The sequence below is a fragment of the Homarus americanus genome, unplaced genomic scaffold (genome assembly GCF_018991925.1).
Source record: "Homarus americanus isolate GMGI-L3 unplaced genomic scaffold, GMGI_Hamer_2.0 scaffold4896, whole genome shotgun sequence".
Taxonomy (NCBI): domain Eukaryota; kingdom Metazoa; phylum Arthropoda; class Malacostraca; order Decapoda; family Nephropidae; genus Homarus; species Homarus americanus.
Window position 1 is genome coordinate 952,367 of NW_024749657.1, and position 21,303 is coordinate 973,669.

General features: G+C 37.8%; 1 protein-coding gene across 8 annotated transcripts in view; it reads right to left on the reverse strand.

The window, feature by feature from the left end:
* Window positions 1-17,656, reverse strand: part of LOC121853647 (tigger transposable element-derived protein 4-like) — a 40,646-nt gene extending 22,990 nt beyond the window's left edge. Inside the window, exons 1-4 of one of the 8 annotated variants that reach the window (XM_042347939.1) lie at window positions 17,573-17,626; window positions 6,550-6,693; window positions 5,308-5,345; window positions 1,229-4,564 (exon numbers count right to left, since the gene is read on the reverse strand). In XM_042347939.1, the coding sequence (XP_042203873.1) occupies window positions 2,071-4,557 (2,487 nt within the window). In that variant the 5' untranslated portion in view covers window positions 4,558-4,564; window positions 5,308-5,345; window positions 6,550-6,693; window positions 17,573-17,626 and the 3' untranslated portion in view covers window positions 1,229-2,070. Of the gene's footprint in view, window positions 1-1,228; window positions 4,565-4,585; window positions 4,954-5,307; window positions 5,346-6,549; window positions 6,694-17,572 lie in introns of those variants that run through there. The other 7 variants (XR_006086376.1, XR_006086375.1, XM_042347938.1 and 4 more) reach the window with 7 other exon arrangements.
* Between the last annotated feature and the right edge of the window lie 3,647 nt (window positions 17,657-21,303).

Consider the following 21,303-nt stretch of genomic DNA (forward strand, 5'->3'; position numbering starts at 1 on the left):
CCAATTATTTCTCAAATTTGTTAGATTCACGAATATGATCCCGAGCTTGGCAGATATTACTATACCTATATGTACAATTAAAGGATAAAATTTAATATAATTACCAATTTAGTAAATGGCTTTATCAAGACTAAACTGCAGACTTGTGCTTTTAAATAAATGACTTTACAGCCAAAACACTATTAAAAAATTATGCCATCGGCAGATGTGGGAACACCTACACTAGTTAAAAAAGTAAAGTAGAATTTGAGTTGCCTGTAGAGTATGTGATTTTTAATGTATTACGTTCATTCAAATTTGTGGCATAAGAATATCTTTATTAAACTGAATGGAAACAAAAGTTGCAAGTCTTTACATGCCCTTTGAGATTCATGATAATAAACTTTTAAAAAAGTCCCAAACACAACAAACATAAGTGATAGAGAGCTCACGTTACCAATGTCTGTCCCATCAAGAAGTTACACACAACTGGGTTAACTTCATCTGTAACTGGTACAGAAATCTATTTTTTTTATGAAATTGACTGTAACAAATTACACAGGGCAGATAACTCGCATATCTCTTAATTAACCTTATGTAGACCATACATGGATCCTGTCATTATGGAGGTTAGGGGAATCTGTGCTCACACTGGCTGTCTTGTTGTCATGATTGCTTATGGCTAACTGAGATACTGGATTTATTTGAGACAATAATGACGTTTGGCAACTTTCTATGCTTCATATGCCATTCATCCACTTAAAACTGAGGCATTTATTAGAAAACATTAACATACATCAGTCTCATAGTCCCTGACATGTAAAGCTATGTTCTGGTCTACATGAGGTTAATGGTAATATCAAAATAAAATTGGAAATGTAATAAAAGCTTCAGTCATTCAACAAAAAATATTTACTCTTCTTTATAAAATTATGGAAAACAATCACAAGATGATGACATCTTTTTGTATATCAGTTTAATGGAAATTGAAGGATGACAACTAAAATAAAAGTTATTTTCAATGATTTACAGAGTTAAAACAATTCACTCATCATGAAACCCCCAAAACTGCAAGTACAGTACTGCTGTACAGATGCCATAGCTACTTCACTCTCGAGCAGTTGCTTCAAGTATATAAGGGATTCATCCACCCTAACTTGGAGTACTGCTCTCATATCTGGGGTGGCTCTTCTTCTGTCCCACTGTTAGATAGGGTAGAATCAAAGGCATTTCATCTTATTAACTCTCCTTTAGTTGATAATCTCTCTTCGCCGCAATGTTGCTTCACTCTCTCTTTTACAGGTACTTTAACGGGCAATGTTCGGTGGATTTGGCATCCTGTGTACTGCCGGCAAGGCCGTGGGCTCGTGACATTCGTCTTACCAGAGGTACTCACCGTTTTATGTGGATGTTGGTCACACAATAACCCGTTATAGTTCATCCTTCTTTCCTCACACAGCCAAACTGTGGAATGCTCTGCCGTCTGCTGTGTTTCCATACTCATTCAATCTGTCTCACTTCAAAAAGATGGTTTTCCTGCATCTTCGTTGTGGGTCGATGTTCTGTGCCCGGGTGGGCTATTCCCCGAAAAAAATAGTTCAGATGACACAAGCCCAAAGCTTAATCTCAAGTAGTGACCAACTACACTCAACAATCACTTCAGTTCTGATGTCACCACAATGAAAAGTATTAGAAGTTATGACACCTAAGCTTACTGCAAGATGCACTCTCACTCATTGGAATGATATAAGTTTTCCCCTTTATATCTAACACACCCACACTGTTATCTTGGAACATTGTGTGTGTTAAGAGTATACATGTAAATTCAAACATGCTGCATCTAAAAATTTCATAAACTGACAACTCAAGTGGAACATCCAAGTAACTTGCACGCACCAAATCATCCCATGATGTCTGAACTTGTAACAATATTAAACAAAGAACAGTACAATACAGTACACTGTACCGTATATAAGAAAATTTAGCTTGTTTCCTGTTTTTTATTTAACTGCATTTAAATATTTTGATTTTGCATTTTTAGTATACTTTCAACACATCACATCATAAGTTTGAAATCACAAAGATTTTTTTTCAGGTGGTAGTTTCAGAAGATGTTATTGCCAGTGGAGGTCTGCTGGTTCCTTTATGAATAAGAAACTCTAGGTGAGCTAAAACTCTAAACATTTCTTGAGCACCTTCCTGGTATTGAATATGTTGTCTCAAAGTACCAAGACTGGCATCCACCTCTGCCATGGCTGGACCATCTTCAACTTCTTCACCAGGTTCAGTATCACCACTCTCTGTTAATTCTCCTTTGTCCTTACTCCCAGCTTTAACCTTCTCTACTTCAACTGCTTCATCTTCACTGTCTGAAGACTCTAAATCAGCACCAGTAACAGCAGCAATAATGTCATCATCATCCATTAAATGACAAATTTGAACATCATCATCAAACATAACATATTCATCAAATGTAATGCCATCTGGAATTTTAAATCCTTTGGATTTTAATTTATGTATAAGTTCTAAATTTTCTGTCCCTAAGTTTGTTTCAGGCATGAGATTCATTCCCCACAAGGCATATTTCCCTATTCCAGACCTTTGGAAACTGTTGTTTATTGTTACATCAGTCACAGCATGCCAAGCTGCAGCAAGTAAATGCAGACATGCCAACAAATTTAATTCCATTTGTGATTGCTTTGTTTTTTTCTTTTTCTTGGTACTTTCCTCCTCCATAAAATTAAGGAGAGTTTCTAAAACTGCTCTTCGATAGTTTCTCTTCAATGAATGGGAAATTCCAAGTTTGCAAGGCCCAATAAAAGTCTGTGGGCTGCTTAGTACTCGAACGGCATTTAGCTTGGGTGCCTTCGGGTGAATGGGACGACTTGGTAAAATTAGCAAGACTTTTCTATTCTGCTGTACAAACCATGAATCTAGGTCATGGAGCCATGCAGTAAAACTCTCAGTAGTCATCCATGACTTGGAGTTTGCCAAGTATTGTACAGGGAGGCTTTTTACATTCTTAAAACATTTTGGCTTTGGATGTTTGCCAATTACTAATAAAGGGAATTTTTCAGTTCCTGTCATATTTGTACACATGAGGACAGTTACTCTGTGTTTACTTTTACTCCCACCAGCACATCTATCACCTTTGTAAATAGAAGTTTTATTAGGAAGGATTCGGTAAAGGAGTCCTATTTCATCTGCATGGAAGACATCATTGGCTTCATACTCCATCAGTGCACTGGGCAAAACTTGACCAGTGAAGTCCCCTTTCAGATCTTCTGAATCGTCTTGATTATCTTTGTCTTTGTTGGGTTTTCCTCGACCAAGAACGATGTTTTTTCTGTGTTTAAATCTATCAAGCCACCCATGAGTAGCTTTAAATTCTTTATAGCCTAACTTAACAGCAAAGTCCTTGGCCTTTTGACAAAGTATTGGACCTGTTATTGTTATATGCATTTGCAATGCTTGTTTGTACCATTCATACAAAGCTTCTTCCACATCTTCTCTTTGCGCTCCCCGCAATCTTTTACTATCTGGGTGAAATTTTCCATTTTTCCATACACCAAGAAATTTTTCAGCATGCTTCATTATGAAACTAAGAGTAGATCTCCCAACATTATATTCCATAGCCAGATCAACCTGCTTTTCTCCTGATTGTATCCGACGGATTATTTCAACTTTAGTTTCCAGAGAAAGCGCACCACGTTTCTCACCCGTATGAGCAATAAGATGTCTTCTAAACTGATATTTACGTAGAAACCTTGCATCGCACACACTACATACGTAATACTTCCTGCCATCAATAAGAATTGGTTCTGGAACTTCAGTATTAATTTTAGCTTCACCTTCAGTACTTGTGCCTTCACCTAACGTATCACCATCATTCAAAACCTTTTCTTTTTTTTCTTTCAATTCCCCATCAGGTTTCTTCTCTTTCTTTTTCTTTTTTTCTTGAGTTTGAGCAGGTATATTTCCTGAAGATTCTAATACTAAACCATCCTGAACAAAATGCATCACAGCTTGAGTGACAGCTTGAGTAACTAAGCTGGAAGATGCTGTTGATGGTAGTAAAGATGGCTGTGTAAGTGCAATTCCACTAGTATTAGCAATAACAGGCTTAGCATCTGTATACTGAATGGCTCCTGGCACACCAGCACTGCTACTTGATGCTGTAACAGTCCCATACTGTTGTGACCTATTACCTACATGACCAAAATTGGATCTGTCCACTGCATATTGTGAGTTCCTTGATGTATGAGCATGAGCAGGAGTTATGATGTGCTGCTGCTGTGTTGTTGCAGGGTGAGGGGCTCGGGTCTGATCGTAAACAGCTCGGGGTTGGTATTCACTCAGCCTTGCTACTGCATACTGCTGTGCTCGGGAGAGGTCATATGGGTCGGGATACTGTGGCACAATTGCAGGAGCCAAGGTACTTGGAGGAACGGCACTTGACAAATGATGGGCAGGCACAGGAATTGAGTCTGATGAGTAGCCCATTGTGGCAGCAGCTGCTGCCAACCTTTCCAAGTCAGCACAAGCAGCTGTTGTTAAACGCTGCATGTCATCCATCATGGAGAACCTGTAAAGAAATGAGACTTATGTAGTAAGTTATATAAATATTATTAGCATTCTAATATCTACTAACATGCAGTGTTTTAAAGTTAATATTTTTTATTGCATCCAACAGTAATCAAAATAATAATAACTACTACAATGACAGTACCTCTACAGTAAGTAATAACTAAATCAAATTTTAGATCATTCATATTCTAAATATTCTTCAAAGCATCCAATACAAAATGCACATTGAAAGAAAGAGTCAACAAGGAACAAAGTCAGAAGGGTTAAATAAAATGACTGAAGGTGAATATTTGTTTATTAGCTTCAACACAATGGCTGGACACAGCAGCAGCGCTGTTGATTGAAGATTAAGTATTCATCGCCAGTAACACTTATGTCCGCTTCATACTGGAAAGAGAAAGATGATATGAGAAGAAATATGGATAGACGGCAGTATAACAACCGACACCAAAACAATTTCAACTCAGAAGGGCTAGCATATGCATCTTGAATCTTAGTAACAGTACATGTACAATTAGCAGTCTTAATTTCTTGAGGGGAAGGAAGGAAGGAAGGTGTAAGAAGGCTACAAAATTGTACCAGTGCTATTCTTCAATTACTCAAGATGCTCATGTGCACGATCCGAGTTAAAATGAGTCGGCGACTTCTGCAATACTGCCGCAAGCCTTTTGCCTTTTGATCATCTATCACAGACCCGACTGACTTTGTTCCGAGTGATACTCTAGCATTCTTTTCACTAACCTGGTGTTCAAAACGGGTAACTGCTAGCTGTCATCCACCTAGAACAAAAACACCAATAATTACACAAATTGAATAAAATGTCAAGAAATATTTTCTCAATTATACATTGATTATTTGATATCTGACAATACTGTAGAACACATGTCACATAATGAGATGCTCTCTTGAAGGGCTTTTGACTATTTCTGCATTAAAAGAAAATCATGTACAGACTGGGACATTGTGTACTGAACTTATGGAAAGCAATTACTATGAAAAATCCAAATGTTTCATGTCTGAGTTATTAATTCTGACAAATCAAAATCTTTTGAGATTACCTGTTCCTCTTTCTTGATATCAAATATACAGAGTGGCAATTCATTCATGGACACATTTATTTTGTTGATTGTTTTATTTGGAAAGTATAACTTCAGGATAGTATTGAATGGGAATATTGGTGATATTCACACTTAATTTCTCGCCACACAAGCAATGCAATAAGGCAAATGGCGCAAGAGACTTTTCCAAATCACATTATTTCAAGGTTCGGGGACATTCCTGAGCTTACATCTCCAGATTATTTTTATGGTGCTACTTAAGGTCAAGGGTCTATGCAAATAGACCAAAATATACAGTACCTGAACTGAAAGACACCATCAGAAACAAAATAATTCAGATTTCTTCTGAAACACTTCAGCAATTTATGGATAACTTCTTCCGCTGCCGTGAATGCATACATCCTTACGAAAGTTACCCGACATCAGTCATTTTCAGGAAATGAAGAAGTGTAAATTTCACCAATATTCCATATTGTGTTCTTCTAATATTTGGTATCCCAAAGTTACTGTACACTGAACAATACAAATAAAACTATTAAGCAACAAAACTAATGTGTCCATAAATTAATTGTCGCTGTGTACAGTACAGTACAGTACTGTACAGTGTATATAAAACAGTGGTTACCAGAAACAGATCCAAATGCCTGTCTGTGTGAAACAAGTGAGCTTAATGGAAAAAAAATAATAATAATCTGACAATGTTGACAACAATAATACAAATATCAGGGTGGCAAAAATAGCTATCAGAATACTTCAGTATAAGGGAAAGTAAAATTATTAATCAGAAATCAACTTATTGCAATGAATTCCCAACAAAAATGCATCAACATTAGTGATATCTGCACATACAGTAGCTACTTATTCCATATATAAGACAAGCCTTTAAATGGATACAATACGAAAATACTGTAGCTAAATTACTTACATTTTCTCTCATTTGTTACGGCAGCACATCATCTGGCACCGTACAGCCAGGTCTGATGTTCTTCACTGTACATCTTCCAAGATCTTCATCAACTCATCCATACAGTTGATCCAGAAATCCTTTATATATCAAGAACTGTGCAGACTAATAAATATCCAGGTCAATTTTAAATACCCTGGTAAGCCTTTACTGCAACAAATACATTTTCAGCATAACAGCTACTTACAGGACACTGTTTACAAGACAAGATACTACTGTACAGTATTTAGAAATAAATGTCCAGTAATGCCCAGAATGACACAGAGAGAGGTTGTAAGAAATAACATTAGATTTAGGAACCTGACAAGAGACTGCAAGAGACTGTTGTGCAACATGGAGAGCTCCCATCAGGTAACCACGGCTAACACACGCAAGCGTGAAAAATGGCCATAAAACGATGATGAAAAATGAGGGGCATAAAAAGTAAATGTGTCCCGTTGAAATAAGTGAGCCTACCTGTTAGGTTTACATTAACCTAATACTGTACCATACTTGCCTGTATAACATCTGTAGTGTAAGATACAGTACAGTACAGTCAACCCTCGCTTTACACGGTCCAACATTCCGCGTTTCCACGTTTACGCGGTACCCTGCCAAAACCGGAATGCTCACATTCCGCGGTGCGTGTACCCCTTTACCCGGAAAGCGGCTGGCGAGCCGTGCCATTTTTGGATCCAAACCTCCCGCCATCCGCCATGTTGTGTAAGCGGCGCGAGCAGGGTGCGCACAAGGTCGCCCAGTCATCAAAACATTACCGAGTTCTTCACCCACCACCCACCACAGCCGGCCCAAGTCAGTGATAGCGATAATGATAGTGAGGATATGGACTTATATGGACTTTGAGGGGTTTGACAAAGAGGCCCTGCAAGCCTCTGTGGTGGATAGTGATACAATTGATACAAGTGATACAGGTGAGGGCCAATAATCTGCCCTCTGCCTCGGAACCAACCCCCCATCCCCATGTGCCCAGCCATCTTTTCTACTAATGTAAGTGTTAAAAAACCTAATATTATTGATATTTCTCTTAATTATTAATTGTGTGTGCATACCATCATAAAATTAAGAAGTTATTTTTACTACAACGTAGGTGTTGCGTCTGAAAAAGTGGAGTTTGGGGGTCGACCCGGTCTCTATTTCAATTAATCCCTTATGTTATGTTGTTCACTTTACACGTTTCTCACTTTACGCGGGCCGCCGTGGGTTGAATTAACCGCGTAAAGTGAGGGTTCACTGTACATGTAACATGAAAACCAAATTGTGGTCTGCACCATCAATAATATGTTCCGGGGCCAGTAAAATTTGGATTGTTAATCATTACAATAATAATACATTGGAGTCATGTTACATTATGAACTGACAGAACGCACCACCCATACAGCACAATAGCCCGCTAAGTGTCAACAAAACTTATTTGTATACAAATTATATTTCAAAATCTTTAATACTGTATAATGTACTTAAAAATACTACAGTATAGAGAAATTACCATATTTCCCACCACATAAGATGCCCTTTTTTCCCTAAAATGTCACCAAAAATCACACTGCGTCTTGTGTGCCATTGGTTAACATTTGGGTGACGCAATCACCCGTACTAGACCAGACTCCCCTATTTGATACACTGCTTCCCAGACAACCTCAGAGTGAAATATATATGATCCTACATTTCAGATCACAGCGTGAATCTTAGAACCTTGCTTTAGATGCTTGTAGCCAGACTTGTTTACACGTGTACAATATTGTACTCATATTATTCTTTACAAATGAGGTGAAGTAAATCATTACAGACGGGCATCCCTGCATTATGGCAGGGATTTGTTCTTGAAAAATTATCTGTAACATGAATTCAATTTTCTCACTGAAACCCAATACAGGTACAGATGCTTCTCTACTTACGAACACATTACGTTCCTGAGGCTTGTTTGTAAGTCCAACTTTACTCTTGTAGATACCAAACATATTGTAAAAAATAAAAAGATTATGGATATTTAGTACAGCTATACCCTTTAATAGAGCCTTAAAACCTGGCTCACTCTTCTCCTCTTAGGTAATGTTGGTTCTATCTACAGTATAAATTTTCTTCAAAATAATCCAGTCTCATCCACATTAAACACCTGTTCTGGCAGGTAGCCCCCCTCAGTGATGATGTTTGTATCTCTGAAAGTTTGTAAGATGAACGTTCTTAAGTAGAGGAGCACCTATGCCATATAGTAATTGGGGATGCATTCCTACAGAAAAATTTTCAGCCTTTTTTGGCTGAAAATCTGTTAAAAAAATACTGTACAGTAGGGTTGGGATATATCGCGACTTTATATAACGATTTTTTTTATATCGTGGCTACCAAAATTATCAAAATTGTCCTATACTGTACTTGTATATAGATAATTTATTTTATTTCGCAAGGGAAATCGGGCAGGAAATATTTTAAATGTACCGCCATGGCAAACAAATGCGTTATTTGCTCACCAGAGGCGCCACCGTGGCTGCTCACCCACGCATTCATACTCGCCCGCTCAGTCTTTTTGAGTGAATGACGAGACAGCAGCTGACTCTGCTGCAGATTACGACTTCTAAGGTGAGTGTAAATGAGTTGCTAGTGACGTGTGAAATGAAGATAATGGAAAGCTTAATGGAAAAGATTTAATACTGTAACTAATATTTTTGGTTTGTTCGTTTTTTGATTGTTAAGCGAGGGATGGCGCGTCAGCTGCCGAGTCTGGTGCAGAATCCAATTTCTAAAGTGAGTGTAAATGAGTTGCTAGTGACGTGAAAAGTGAAGTGAAGAGAATGGAAAGCTTAATGGAAAAGATTTAATACTGTAACTAATATTTTTGGTGTTCGTTTATGTAGGTGTGGGATTGTCAAGTTAGGGTGGCAGTGTGGTATCTGCTGCCGAGTCTGGTGCTCCCAGGATGGTGCGTCAGCTGCCGAGTCTGGTGTTCCTTGATACAGTATTGATAATGAAATAGCCTGTTGTTCCTGAGTCTGGTGTTCATTGGTGCTTTAGCTAATAAGAAAATGAACTCGTTAAGTCAAGTTTAGTAACTTTTTTTTGGTCTCCAGAACCTAACCTTATTTTCCCCACTGATTACGTACATATAATTATATATCGCGATTTAGTAAATAGTGAACATAATTGGACCCTACCTCGCGATATATCCCGATCCTATTGTATAAACCTTTTTAATCCTTAACTCTTTCACTGCAATTCCCGCACTTGCCATTTTATTCTGGGCACCGCCAAACGATTTTATTCAGCTTAGGGTTACCTCCAGCAGCCAAAGGGTTAAGAAGCATACGTATATGTACAATAATATCTCCATTAGCCAGAATCTCCCAAACCCGGAACTCTCCGATAGCCAGAATTGAAATTTTCCCGAGGGGCGCATTTTTTCGAAAAATTACGAGAAATTTTTCCCAATACCCGGAGAATTCAGGGGCTGGGATAGTTTTTCCGGGGTTGAGAGATGAAAATCAAGCACATTTTCTGTAAATTCTGAGACAAATTTTCCAGTACCCAGAAAATTCTGGGGATGGGGCATATTTTCCGGGTTCGAGTGATGATGTAATGGGTAATTTCTGGAACTTCAGAGAACATTTTTCTGTTACCCGGAAAATTCCAAGGCTGAGGGACTTTTTTCCGGCTTTAAGAGAGTCGTCTCGTCACCTGCAAATCTCTCATTCCCAGAAGTGCTCTGCACCAATTGTTCCGGCTAACGGAGATATCACGGTACTGTACTATATTTAGTTTCTAAGGTGTATAACTGTACTGTACAGTGTATCAATTCACCATTAAAATATGAAAATAGTAACTGGTCCTTTTTTTTACTAATTTTCTTGAAGGCAAAACCCTAAAGTTTCCATATACAGTATGGCATTAATATTTCCTAAGACACCGGACAGCACGAGAAAATATACTCGATGCGGAAATAAAAGAAATTAAATATTTATGAATGCCTCATTTAATGCTATAATAAGTAGCTAAATGTTCTCAAAAATTCTTTAAAAAAAATTACTTTGGTATTAGCAGTAAAACCTTTCACTATATAACTCCAAAATATCATACAGGTTGACCATCAATTATCCAACAATCACTGCCGGTCCAGACCAAAAGTCCAGGTCAAAATTTCATATTTCCTGGGCTCGGAACCTGGGAAATTCCCATGCAGCCTCCGCATTATTTACTGAAGGGTTGTTTTTGTTTTCATGTTACCAGTCTACCAGGCAAATATTATCTCTTATTATTCTTATTTAACCCCAACAATGTCTACAAAGTGTTAAATACATTAAATGAAAAATTTAATATTTTATGATGCCTGAACAGCAACAATGCCCCTCCTAGTGCTAATGATGTGTTCCTGGAAAAGAAAAATGCAGTGTGCATGGAATTGGCTCTAAAAGGGGCCATTATATACCATATATGAAAAAGTGTTCTTAAAAACATTATATTCACCTATGGCTGGGTGACACATGATGCTTAATTTCAGTAGTCAAAAAATGTACACAGTAAAATACTGTATTAAAGTATTTAATTAATGGAGTGGTGGTCTTGGCAGAAGCTTTTATATTGTCTACATTCTTCAAAATTGTCCTAACTCTCAAAGTAGCCAAGTTCAAAGACATACCCACATTCACCTGACCCTCACCGCTTCCAACCACAACAGCAAGGTACTGTACAGTGATGCCCTTTCTTGGCACTTTAAACTATTTCTTGCAGACCTTTCCCCTGACATTCTTCTTTGTAAAATATTTAAATTCAAATCCAAAAATAAGTTTAATAATGAACGAACATTATGTAATGTGTATCTACAAGGCAGCAGACTGGCGGTGAATGTTCAATACTGGCGCTCTCATTGGCTGACAGAGTACAGTACAGTATGAACAAAGATGGTGGTGTCATATGTTGGGGTTACACGTAACAGTTCTTTCAATACAAAAATATGGGACCTTGGTGTTTTTATTATTACAGTTTTAGTCTTACACACAAGATTATATTTTATTTTTCAAACTTTAATTTACCTTACTTTACAAAAAATTACTACTGTACAGTATTTATAAATTGGTTTACCAGATAAAAATGAAACAGACAATTCCACAACATAACCAGAAATTTTGCAGTGTTTCATTACCAAACTGAACATTAACTCATCACTATAAAAAGACTGTGGAATCAAAATTGGCCAAGATACACCAGATACAAAGCTGAACTGAAGGTGAAGACAAAACGTTACCTTCTATTCAACATATAAATTGAAATCAGAAAGGACAAATATGAAAATTGATCAGTATCCAGAGAGAAAATCAAACCCAGCCAACACTGACTCCTACAAGAGCACTGTAATATGGTTATAGCACAGAGTTGCTGATGCTTAACCCTTTCTCTGTGATTGGTACAGTATACAGAGAAATCCACCTAATATCACAACTCTGTTAATATACCAAACCAGTGACCCACCCCTATACATTTCACTATAAATGGCTCACTTAATATCGGAGTCCTCTTTCTTTATATCGTGAACTTGCTTATTGTTATGTGACTACTTATTGCTATCACACCCACCAATGAGCAAATAAGGCTGTCTGGGTGTTTAAAAATAGCAGCCTTGAGGTAGGGAGGTTTTACAGATAGTGTCCACACTTAGTCAGCACGGCAGCACACAAACTTATAGACTTCTCTCTCAACCCTTTAGGTGCGTAATTAAATTTCGCGCCGGTTCCTGAAAAGTGTCAATTATCCTGCCAAAAATGAATTTCATATAATCACATTTTCTATATGTTTTTCCTAGAGAACTTTTAGTATATTTTCCAAATCTGGAACAAAAATTCACATATGTGTGCAAATTTTAGAGAAAAAATGACATTTATACCCAAAAATGCAGGAAATTGGTATAAATCAATGTCTGGTATATGGCAAATAAATTTAATCAATTTGGTTACTAAACAGCAAATTTAGATATGTATTACATATTCAGATAATATCAAACAAAATAGCACAAAAATAAGCTACCGGTATATTGCATTCAGGAAATACCTGTACTCCTATACCTCAATACATAATATGTCCGCATGTCGTCTCATTTGGGGAAGTTTTTTCAAGGCCGTGGGATATCCCCGCTTGTCGCATTTAATTAATATAATATTTTGGGCGGGTTTACCCGCATGCCGCATCCAAAGGGTTAAGCTGAAGTAGGACACCATCAAGATAATTGAAGGTTCACCCAAGGTTTCCTTTGCTGAGGTTGCAATGAAGTTTGCTGCAAATCCTTCTACTGTTAGGAAAATTTACAAAAACAAGGATATCTACACACAAACACCTTCCTGCAGCAAACAAAGAAAGAAAAAACATACTAGAGTAGTACTGTAACGCAGCTAATGTTGATGGCGCTCTGTTTAGGTGGTTTTGAGGAACCTTCACTTTAAACTTGCCTAACAGTGGTGGCATTCTTAAAGCAAGAACAAAGAAGTTTGCTAAGGAATTGTTAAGTGGATGACTTCAAGGCAACAAACGGATGGTTGGATTGCTGGAAGAAATGGTATGCTGAGTGTTTTAGGTGTGCTCATGTGAAAAAAAAAAAAGGATGCAGATGTTTCACCAGATGAAGCATGAACCAAAACAAAACTTTTCGTGTTGATGCAACACTCAACACCAAAAGACATTTCAAATGCAGATGAAGCAAGACTTTACTACTGAGCTTTGCCAAGTGGTTCACACAACTTTAAGCACACGGAGCATTCAGATGGCAAGGTCAAACTATCGTGTGACATTAATGGTCTGTGCCAGCATGATGGGACAAAATACCACCTTTTGTCTTCAGAAAATCAATAAATCCAAGGTGTTTTCCCAGAAAAATTGTCTTGGGAGACAATGTGAAGCCACAAACAATCATCAACTGTTTCCAGAAGGCTGGCTTTACAATGCATGCAAATGCACAGGACACTGGCTTTCAAAATGTGTCAGCTCCAGAAGGAATGGCTGAATCAGATTAGAATGCTTATCTGGAGGTGGTAAAACAAGCTCAATGTACTTAAGTTTTGGACAGCACTGCAATCATTGCTGAAATACATATGAAATATGGTAATCAAGAGGAAGACAGATGTGCATGAAGAAGGAACTTCTATAAAACCTGTATATTCTGTGGTGGTGGACTATCTAACAAGGCTCAAGTATTTCATGGCACAAAATAACTGTAAATCGGACATTATTTGCCAAATTTGAACCCATGTTAAATACAGTTACCCGGTACTTTCAACAATGTAGGAAAACCTTTTATTTAGTGTAGCCAGATTATAATGCAAATGTGTACAGAACTGATAGCCATTATTACTCTTTTTATACACTGAGAAACACAGTCAATGAAATTATGTACATTTAACATTTATATCAGTCCTAAGCTGAGATAAATTTTCTCACACACCAGTACTGTATATGGTCCCTCTACTACATCTTAACTGTTGCTGATACATACGTACAGTACAGTATAAGGTTTCTGCTTTCAAAGTTCATGCTCGACAATCTGGCTGGCAAATACTGTACTACTGCAGTTATGGTAGGAGTGAGTTGCAAGCCCTAAAGTGTTGCCATACAGTATGGAAACAAAATTTCTGCATGAATTGGTCAGAGTGATTGATCATGTCGAAGGAGAGAGTACATACAATATGTCCACACAGCCACTGCCTTAAGGTCAGTAGTGGGGTAAGACAGTGCTAATTACCAAGAAATTCTTCAAATGATACGAGTGATTTAGAAAGTTACGGATCAGAAAAATATAACAAACAGAAGAGGAGAAATACCGCAGACAAAACACATGTTATGACATAACCCACCCACCAGGAGGGTACCTGCAACTGGACGACACCCACACATTCTTAACCACAAGCACAAACTCTATTTATAAAGTTTAAATATGATAATTAATTTATTTTTAATTTCATAAAACCTACCATTATATAAAGGGGTTAATTTCATGGAAATCAATTCAATAGTAAAAATCGTTCAGCATATCACACGATAGAACCTACGTATTAGGGCTTATGTTCCAAGGGAATGTAAACAGTTATATATTGTATGAGAGTCCATGCATTATCTCGGAAAATAAACCAAGGCTACTGTTCTGTAAGTCATCAACTTTACGATCTGCTTTGTCATTCTTATAATATACTGTACTGTACTGTACTGTACAGTATATACTGTAGTTCAAATAAGACACCTTTAGTTTCAGCATAATCTACTCAGGTGTTTTCTTCAATACAGTACAGTAATAACACTCACCCACCACCTCCCTCATGGAAGATGTAACACATTTGTTTAAAGGTCATGTGGATAATTCCCGAAAATTCAAAGCAATTACAATTATCCAGCAAAATTGGGACTCAAGGGAACTGGATATGAAAATAACAGGCTGAAAATAAATAATGCACTGTACATAAAATGTATGGTAAAATATGCAAAAAATGAGAGCTTGCAGTCCCCAGACTCCAGATAAAATATTTTATATTTTCTGTACCAGTAACTACTGGTAAATGTGTATTTTTTTCTGCGATGCTTGGTGGTTCATGCCTGCTAAAATCACATAATTTAGAGATGGTTTGTTTATACAGGTACTAACATAAGCAACTCTGCCAACACAAGAAACACCAACAATGTTCAGAAAATCTTACTCCATTGACTGTGAACTCACCACATATGGTTTGTCCTTTTTTTTCTGTTCACTACAGTCTCAATTAGTTTCTTCTTTTATAGTAGTTTGTGAGCAGAAAATATTAGTGTTCAGATAGTCTTCCACAGCCCATGCAATGCTACCATAAAATGGATCAATAATTTTTTACCTTCAAACATCACTGGCCCTCACAATGGCAGGTGACTAGGCTGGAGTTGTTGGATGGCATGTTATTATAGCAATCTTTAATAGTTCTTGCAAGAGATAAAGAAGACAGTACAATACATTGTTGTCTTTGGGGAGGAGTACTGTAACCTATTTGATAATCTTTCAAAATGGTAATTATATATATATATATATATATATATATATATATATATATATATATATATATATATATATATATATATATATATATATATATATATATATATATATATATATATATATGTGTGTGTGTGTGTGTGTGACACAGGAGAGGGGTGTTGGGTAACAATGGGTTTGTAGCAAAAATCTAACCCTTTATGTAAGGGCTCCCCTCTGCACTGAATAAAATCGTCTGGCCAAATAAAATATAAAAAGTAGCGACCCTGTAGTGAAGGGGTTAAGTATCATTCTATCCCACCCAAATTTTTTTTTTATATACAAAATTCAGAGTTAACAATTTTGCCTTTTAAATTTTTGGTGAAATTCTTTAGTGGCTCAATCATCTTGATGGTTAACCCTAAATAATATTAGGGAATACCCTTGTTTTATATACTGAGTATATGTGGTGATATACAGTACAGTACTATGCAGATGTGTTTATGAAGTCATTGTGTTTATGTATGCTTAAGAATGTGTACAGTAAAACAAAAATGCCACAAAAATGCACCCATGAGGTCTGCTGGAACTGAACAAATACCTGGTATATGTTGGGTTGGCATATCCAGGTTTTCTAAACATTTCATCCTATGTTCCTGTATTGTATATGTAAGCAGAGGCAAGCATACCTCCTTCAGGTCCCAACAATTATCAAACAATTGCCCCTCTCGACTATAATATCAGATACTGTACTGTACTGTACTGTCTCTCAGTCCTTTCAGTTTTTCACTCTGGGACAACAGTACATAAGAAAAAACCTGAAGCAAGTAACATATGTGTGTGTGTGTGTGTGTAATATTGTGTTTGAGTGAAAGATTGTGTGCACGTACAGAAAAACATGTGTGTGGAAGAGGTAACAGTTGTGCTGAGGGAGACATTATATTTTAAAAACTGTCTTACAATTTCAGTGGTTTAGTATTTGTATACACAGATGCACACAATGGCAATCAACAGTCGTATTGGCAATATTACTCAAAATATCAAAACATCACTGTCAGTTCTATTTGGCATACATGAACAGAAAACAAAATCAAGAAAATATTACTCCCATAACTAACTTTTCCTTTTGTAAAATAAGTCCCAGTCATGGTGTGAACCTCCTCAAACTGGCCATGTTACATCCATTTAACTAACATTACACAGTATAGCGACTTCTTCTATTTGTGTAAAAGTATTACACACAAATCCTTGACCCAAACCTTCCAGGCAGTGGATACAGACATGTTTGCTTCGCCCGTGCATCACCTATCACGCACTGTCAACCGTACATGGCAGCTATAGTGAAGAATGATACACCCTCAAGTACATATCTAATCATAGATAAAGGTTGTTAGTCAATCCTTTAAGTGTAGGTTGGCGGTGGAGCTCCGTCAACCATCCAACAGGTTGTCTCACCACCAGGTAACTTTGGCCTGCCGCTTAAACCCCGTTAATTAACCCTTCTTTACCTTCATACTTCACGTTAACAGGACCTATGGCAGACATTTATAGCATGTGTGAACATATTCATCCCTGGTGCAGATCAACTTAATGGAGTATTCGCAAAGTTAAGTGTTAAGGATATGGCGGTCAATATCGAGCCGACGCGGATGTCCTTGTATCGAAGCGCGGCAAGCCAGGATCACTCCCGTTTTAGTGGACATAATGTATCAACCAACTACAATACTCTCACCATAATTATGACAACAGCTTAGACGGCTCGCTAGGTGATTAATCAATTTTCCTTACAAGCTGATATAATAATATGTGAAGCGTTAATACTGCCTTAGTAACACAAACAAAATGCAACCGAGGTTGCTGCGACGCATCCAATAACGACCACTTCAGCCATTCTTTTGTTCGACCGCTATTTTGAACTTATCAGAGTTTCCTGGAGATTTCATTAAGGATTTTCATATCAACATCACCCAAAATTCCAAAATCGATGTAGACTAATTCATAATAACAATAAATAACGCTGCTTACCTACAAATTCGCTATACGACAGAATTCAGGCGTCCATGTTTACGTGGTGGCGGCGCGCGGCTGAGACAAACGTGCGCATGCGCGGCTACACTGTTACCACAACCGTCGGGGAGTAAACCTTTCTAACAGGTCATCATTTACTGTCCATAATAACATAGCGGTTCAATTGCAAGTAATGTATCAAACATGATGAACAAGCAACTATCCCAAATTAATATTCTTAACTTTACATTGTTTTTCTCTCAAATGTGACACACTGTATTCGACATAATTCTTTTACTTTGGTAATACTGCAGTTATCAATTTTGTTATTTCTAAATTGTTTGTAGTAAACAACAGCATTTTTACTGCTTTAGCACTGCAATTACTTTTAAGTGCCACGTATAATTAAGTACCGTTTTTTTATATTGTAAACATACAGCATTGAATTCCCATCAAGTAAATGGCTGTCCCAAGACAGCTAATTTCAATTATTTCACCACTCAGCTTTTGAGCGGTTCGAGCAGTTCAAGTTGGTCTGTCCTCCGTTACTTTGTTTCTGTTCCTACCTTAAATGTGCAATGTAAGTACAGGGGAAACAGAAGTACGTCCGGAAAAAACTGTGATATCTAGTAGTCAATTTGGATAACACCAAGGATTCTAATACTAGAGAAAGACAGCCCACTCAATTTTATGTTTTTGACCCTCTGTGACGGTGGCGACGACAAGCGGCTGGAGAGTGGCAAACACATTAATCACATAGCGCCTTATATTATAAGGGAGGGAGCATAATATTAATTTTTAGGTATTAAATAGACTAGCTATGTTATTGTGACTATGACAATATGAATCACGCGATAACACCAGATTATCATAAAAAACAATTTATATAAAGTCAGTCGCTTATTGACATAAATCTTTTGATTATCTAGGGATAATTTTTCAAAGCAACACATTGATTATATTGCAGTAAAATATAATTATTTGCCTATTTAGGGGAATATCTCCCTTCGGTTCTTCAGCAAGAGCGATTGTGGTATGTTACAGCATTACACCAGTTTTACACCTTTGGGTGGTGTAAGTACCGTGTACAACTCGACTCTCTTTATCTTTCGGAAGTAGAAAGAAAGAAAGGTTTCTGTTCCTTAAGGAGTTGTTAGAGCAATTAATAACTGTGCAGTACCAGGGCCCCATTACAGATGCTACAAATAATGCACTAAACAAATAAATCGCGATTTCCGTGAATTTTTCGTGCTCGTGCCATTATTTCTTGCCTGGTAATTATTTAGTTTACTACCCTGCCACTTGGCGGCATCACTTTGCGAGTTGAGTGCGTTCGCCCACAGGAGTGAGCCATCCTTCTCTAGTACTCTGTATTCGAATCCTTGATAACACCCTTCTCACACCTGTCCCCCTGACTCCTGAGTTGAGGATTAAACTAAGAACACAATAAAGTACAGAGGCGAATGAAAATAAGGGCAAAAGGGCAGTTGTCCTAGGGCCCCAGTGTTGGGGGCTTAGAGGCCACAACTACAAATTCATTGAATATATTGTATAATCCAACACTTTCTGTCCAGTAAGGAGATTAATTACTCTTTACTTTTCCTCATCGCCACTGATCGGCTCGTTAGCTGTTTGAGCGGTCGTTCATGTCTCAGTTACGCACTGTTGGCAAGTACTGGCTCCTGAATGTATCTGAACTTAGTCTGCGCTGGTCAAGTCTGGTCTTGAAAGAGCTTACACTCGGTGCCGTCACAACACTCTCTGGCAGGTTATTCCAAGAGATAATTCTCACACCAAAAAAGTTTGTCCTCACGTATAATGATGAAAGATATGTGTCCACTGTCCTTGTAACCATGATGACTGATATGTGTCCACTGTCCTTGTTACCATGATGACTGATATGTGTCCACTGTCCTTGTTACCATTATGACTGATATGTGTCCACTGCCATTGTTACCATGATGATTCATACATGTCCACTGTCCTTGTAACCATGATGATTGATATGTGTCCACTGTCCTTGTTACCATGATGACTGATGTGTGTCCACTGTCCTTGTTACCATGATGACTGGTATGTGTCCACTGTCCTTGTTACCATGATGATTGATATATGTCCACTGTCCTTGTTACCATGATGAATGATATGTGTCCACTGTCCTTGTTACCATGATGATTGATATGTGTCCACTGTCCTTGTTACCATGATGAATATGTGTCCACGATCCTTATTACCATGATGATTGATGTGTCCACTGTCCTTGTTACCATGATGATTGATATGTGTCCACTGTCCTTGTTACCATGATGATTGATATATGTCCACTGTCCTTGTTACCATGATGATTGATGTGTCCACTGTCCTTGTTACCATGATGAATATGTGTCCACGATCCTTATTACCATGATGATTGATATGTGTCCACTGTCCTTGTTACCATGATGATTGATATGTGCCACTGTCCTTGTTACATGATTGATATATGTCCACTGTCCTTGTTACCATGATGATTGATGTGTCCACTGTCCTTGTTACCATGATGATTGATGTGTCCACTGTCCTTGTTACCATGATGATTGATATGTGTCCACTGTCCTTGTTACCATGATGACTGATGTGTGTCCACTGTCCTTGTTACCATGATGAATGATATGTGTCCACTGTCCTTGTTACCATGATGATTGATATGTCCTTGTCCACTGTCCTTGTTACCATGATGACTGATATGTGTCCACTGTCCTTGTTACCATGATGATTGATATGTGTCCACTGTCCTTGTTACCATGATGACTGATATGTGTCCACGATCCTTATTACCATGATGAATGATATGTGTCCACTGTCCTTGTTACCATGATGACTGATATGTGTCCACGATCCTTATTACCATGATGATTGATATGTGTCCACTGTCCTTGTTACCATGATGATTGATATGTGTCCACTGTCCTTGTTACCATGATGATTGATATGTGTCCACTGTCCTTGTTACCATGATGATTGATATTTGTCCACGATCCTTATTACCATGATGAATGATATGTGTCCACTGTCCTTGTTACCATGATGATTGATATGTGTCCACTGTCCTTGTTACCATGATGACTGATATGTGTCCACTGTCCTTGTTACCATGATGACTGATGTGTGTCCACTGTCCTTGATACCATGATGACTGATGTGTGTCCACTGTCCTTGTTACCATGATGACTGATATGTGTCCACTGTCCTTGTTACGATGATGAATGATATGTGTCCACTGTCCTTGTTACCATGATGACTGTTACCATGATGACTGATATGTGTCCACTGTCCTTGTTACCATGATGACTGATATGTGTCCACTGTTACCATGATGAATGATATGTGTCCTGTTACAGATATGTGTCCTTGTTACCATGATGACTGATATGTGGTCCTTGTGATATGTGTCCACTGTCCTTGTTACCATGATGACTGATATGTGTCCACTGTCCTTGTTACCATGATGAATGATATGTGTCCACTGTCCTGTACCATGATGACTGATATGTGTGTCCTTGTTACCATGATGACTGATATGTGTGTCCACTGTCCTTGTTACCATGTCCATGACATGATGAATGATGTGTGTCCACTGTCCTTGTTACCATGATGACTGATATGTGTCCACTGTCCTTGTTACCATGATGACCGATATGTGTCCACTGTCCTTGTTACCATGATGACTGATATGTGTCCACTGTCCTTGTTACCATGATGACTGATAT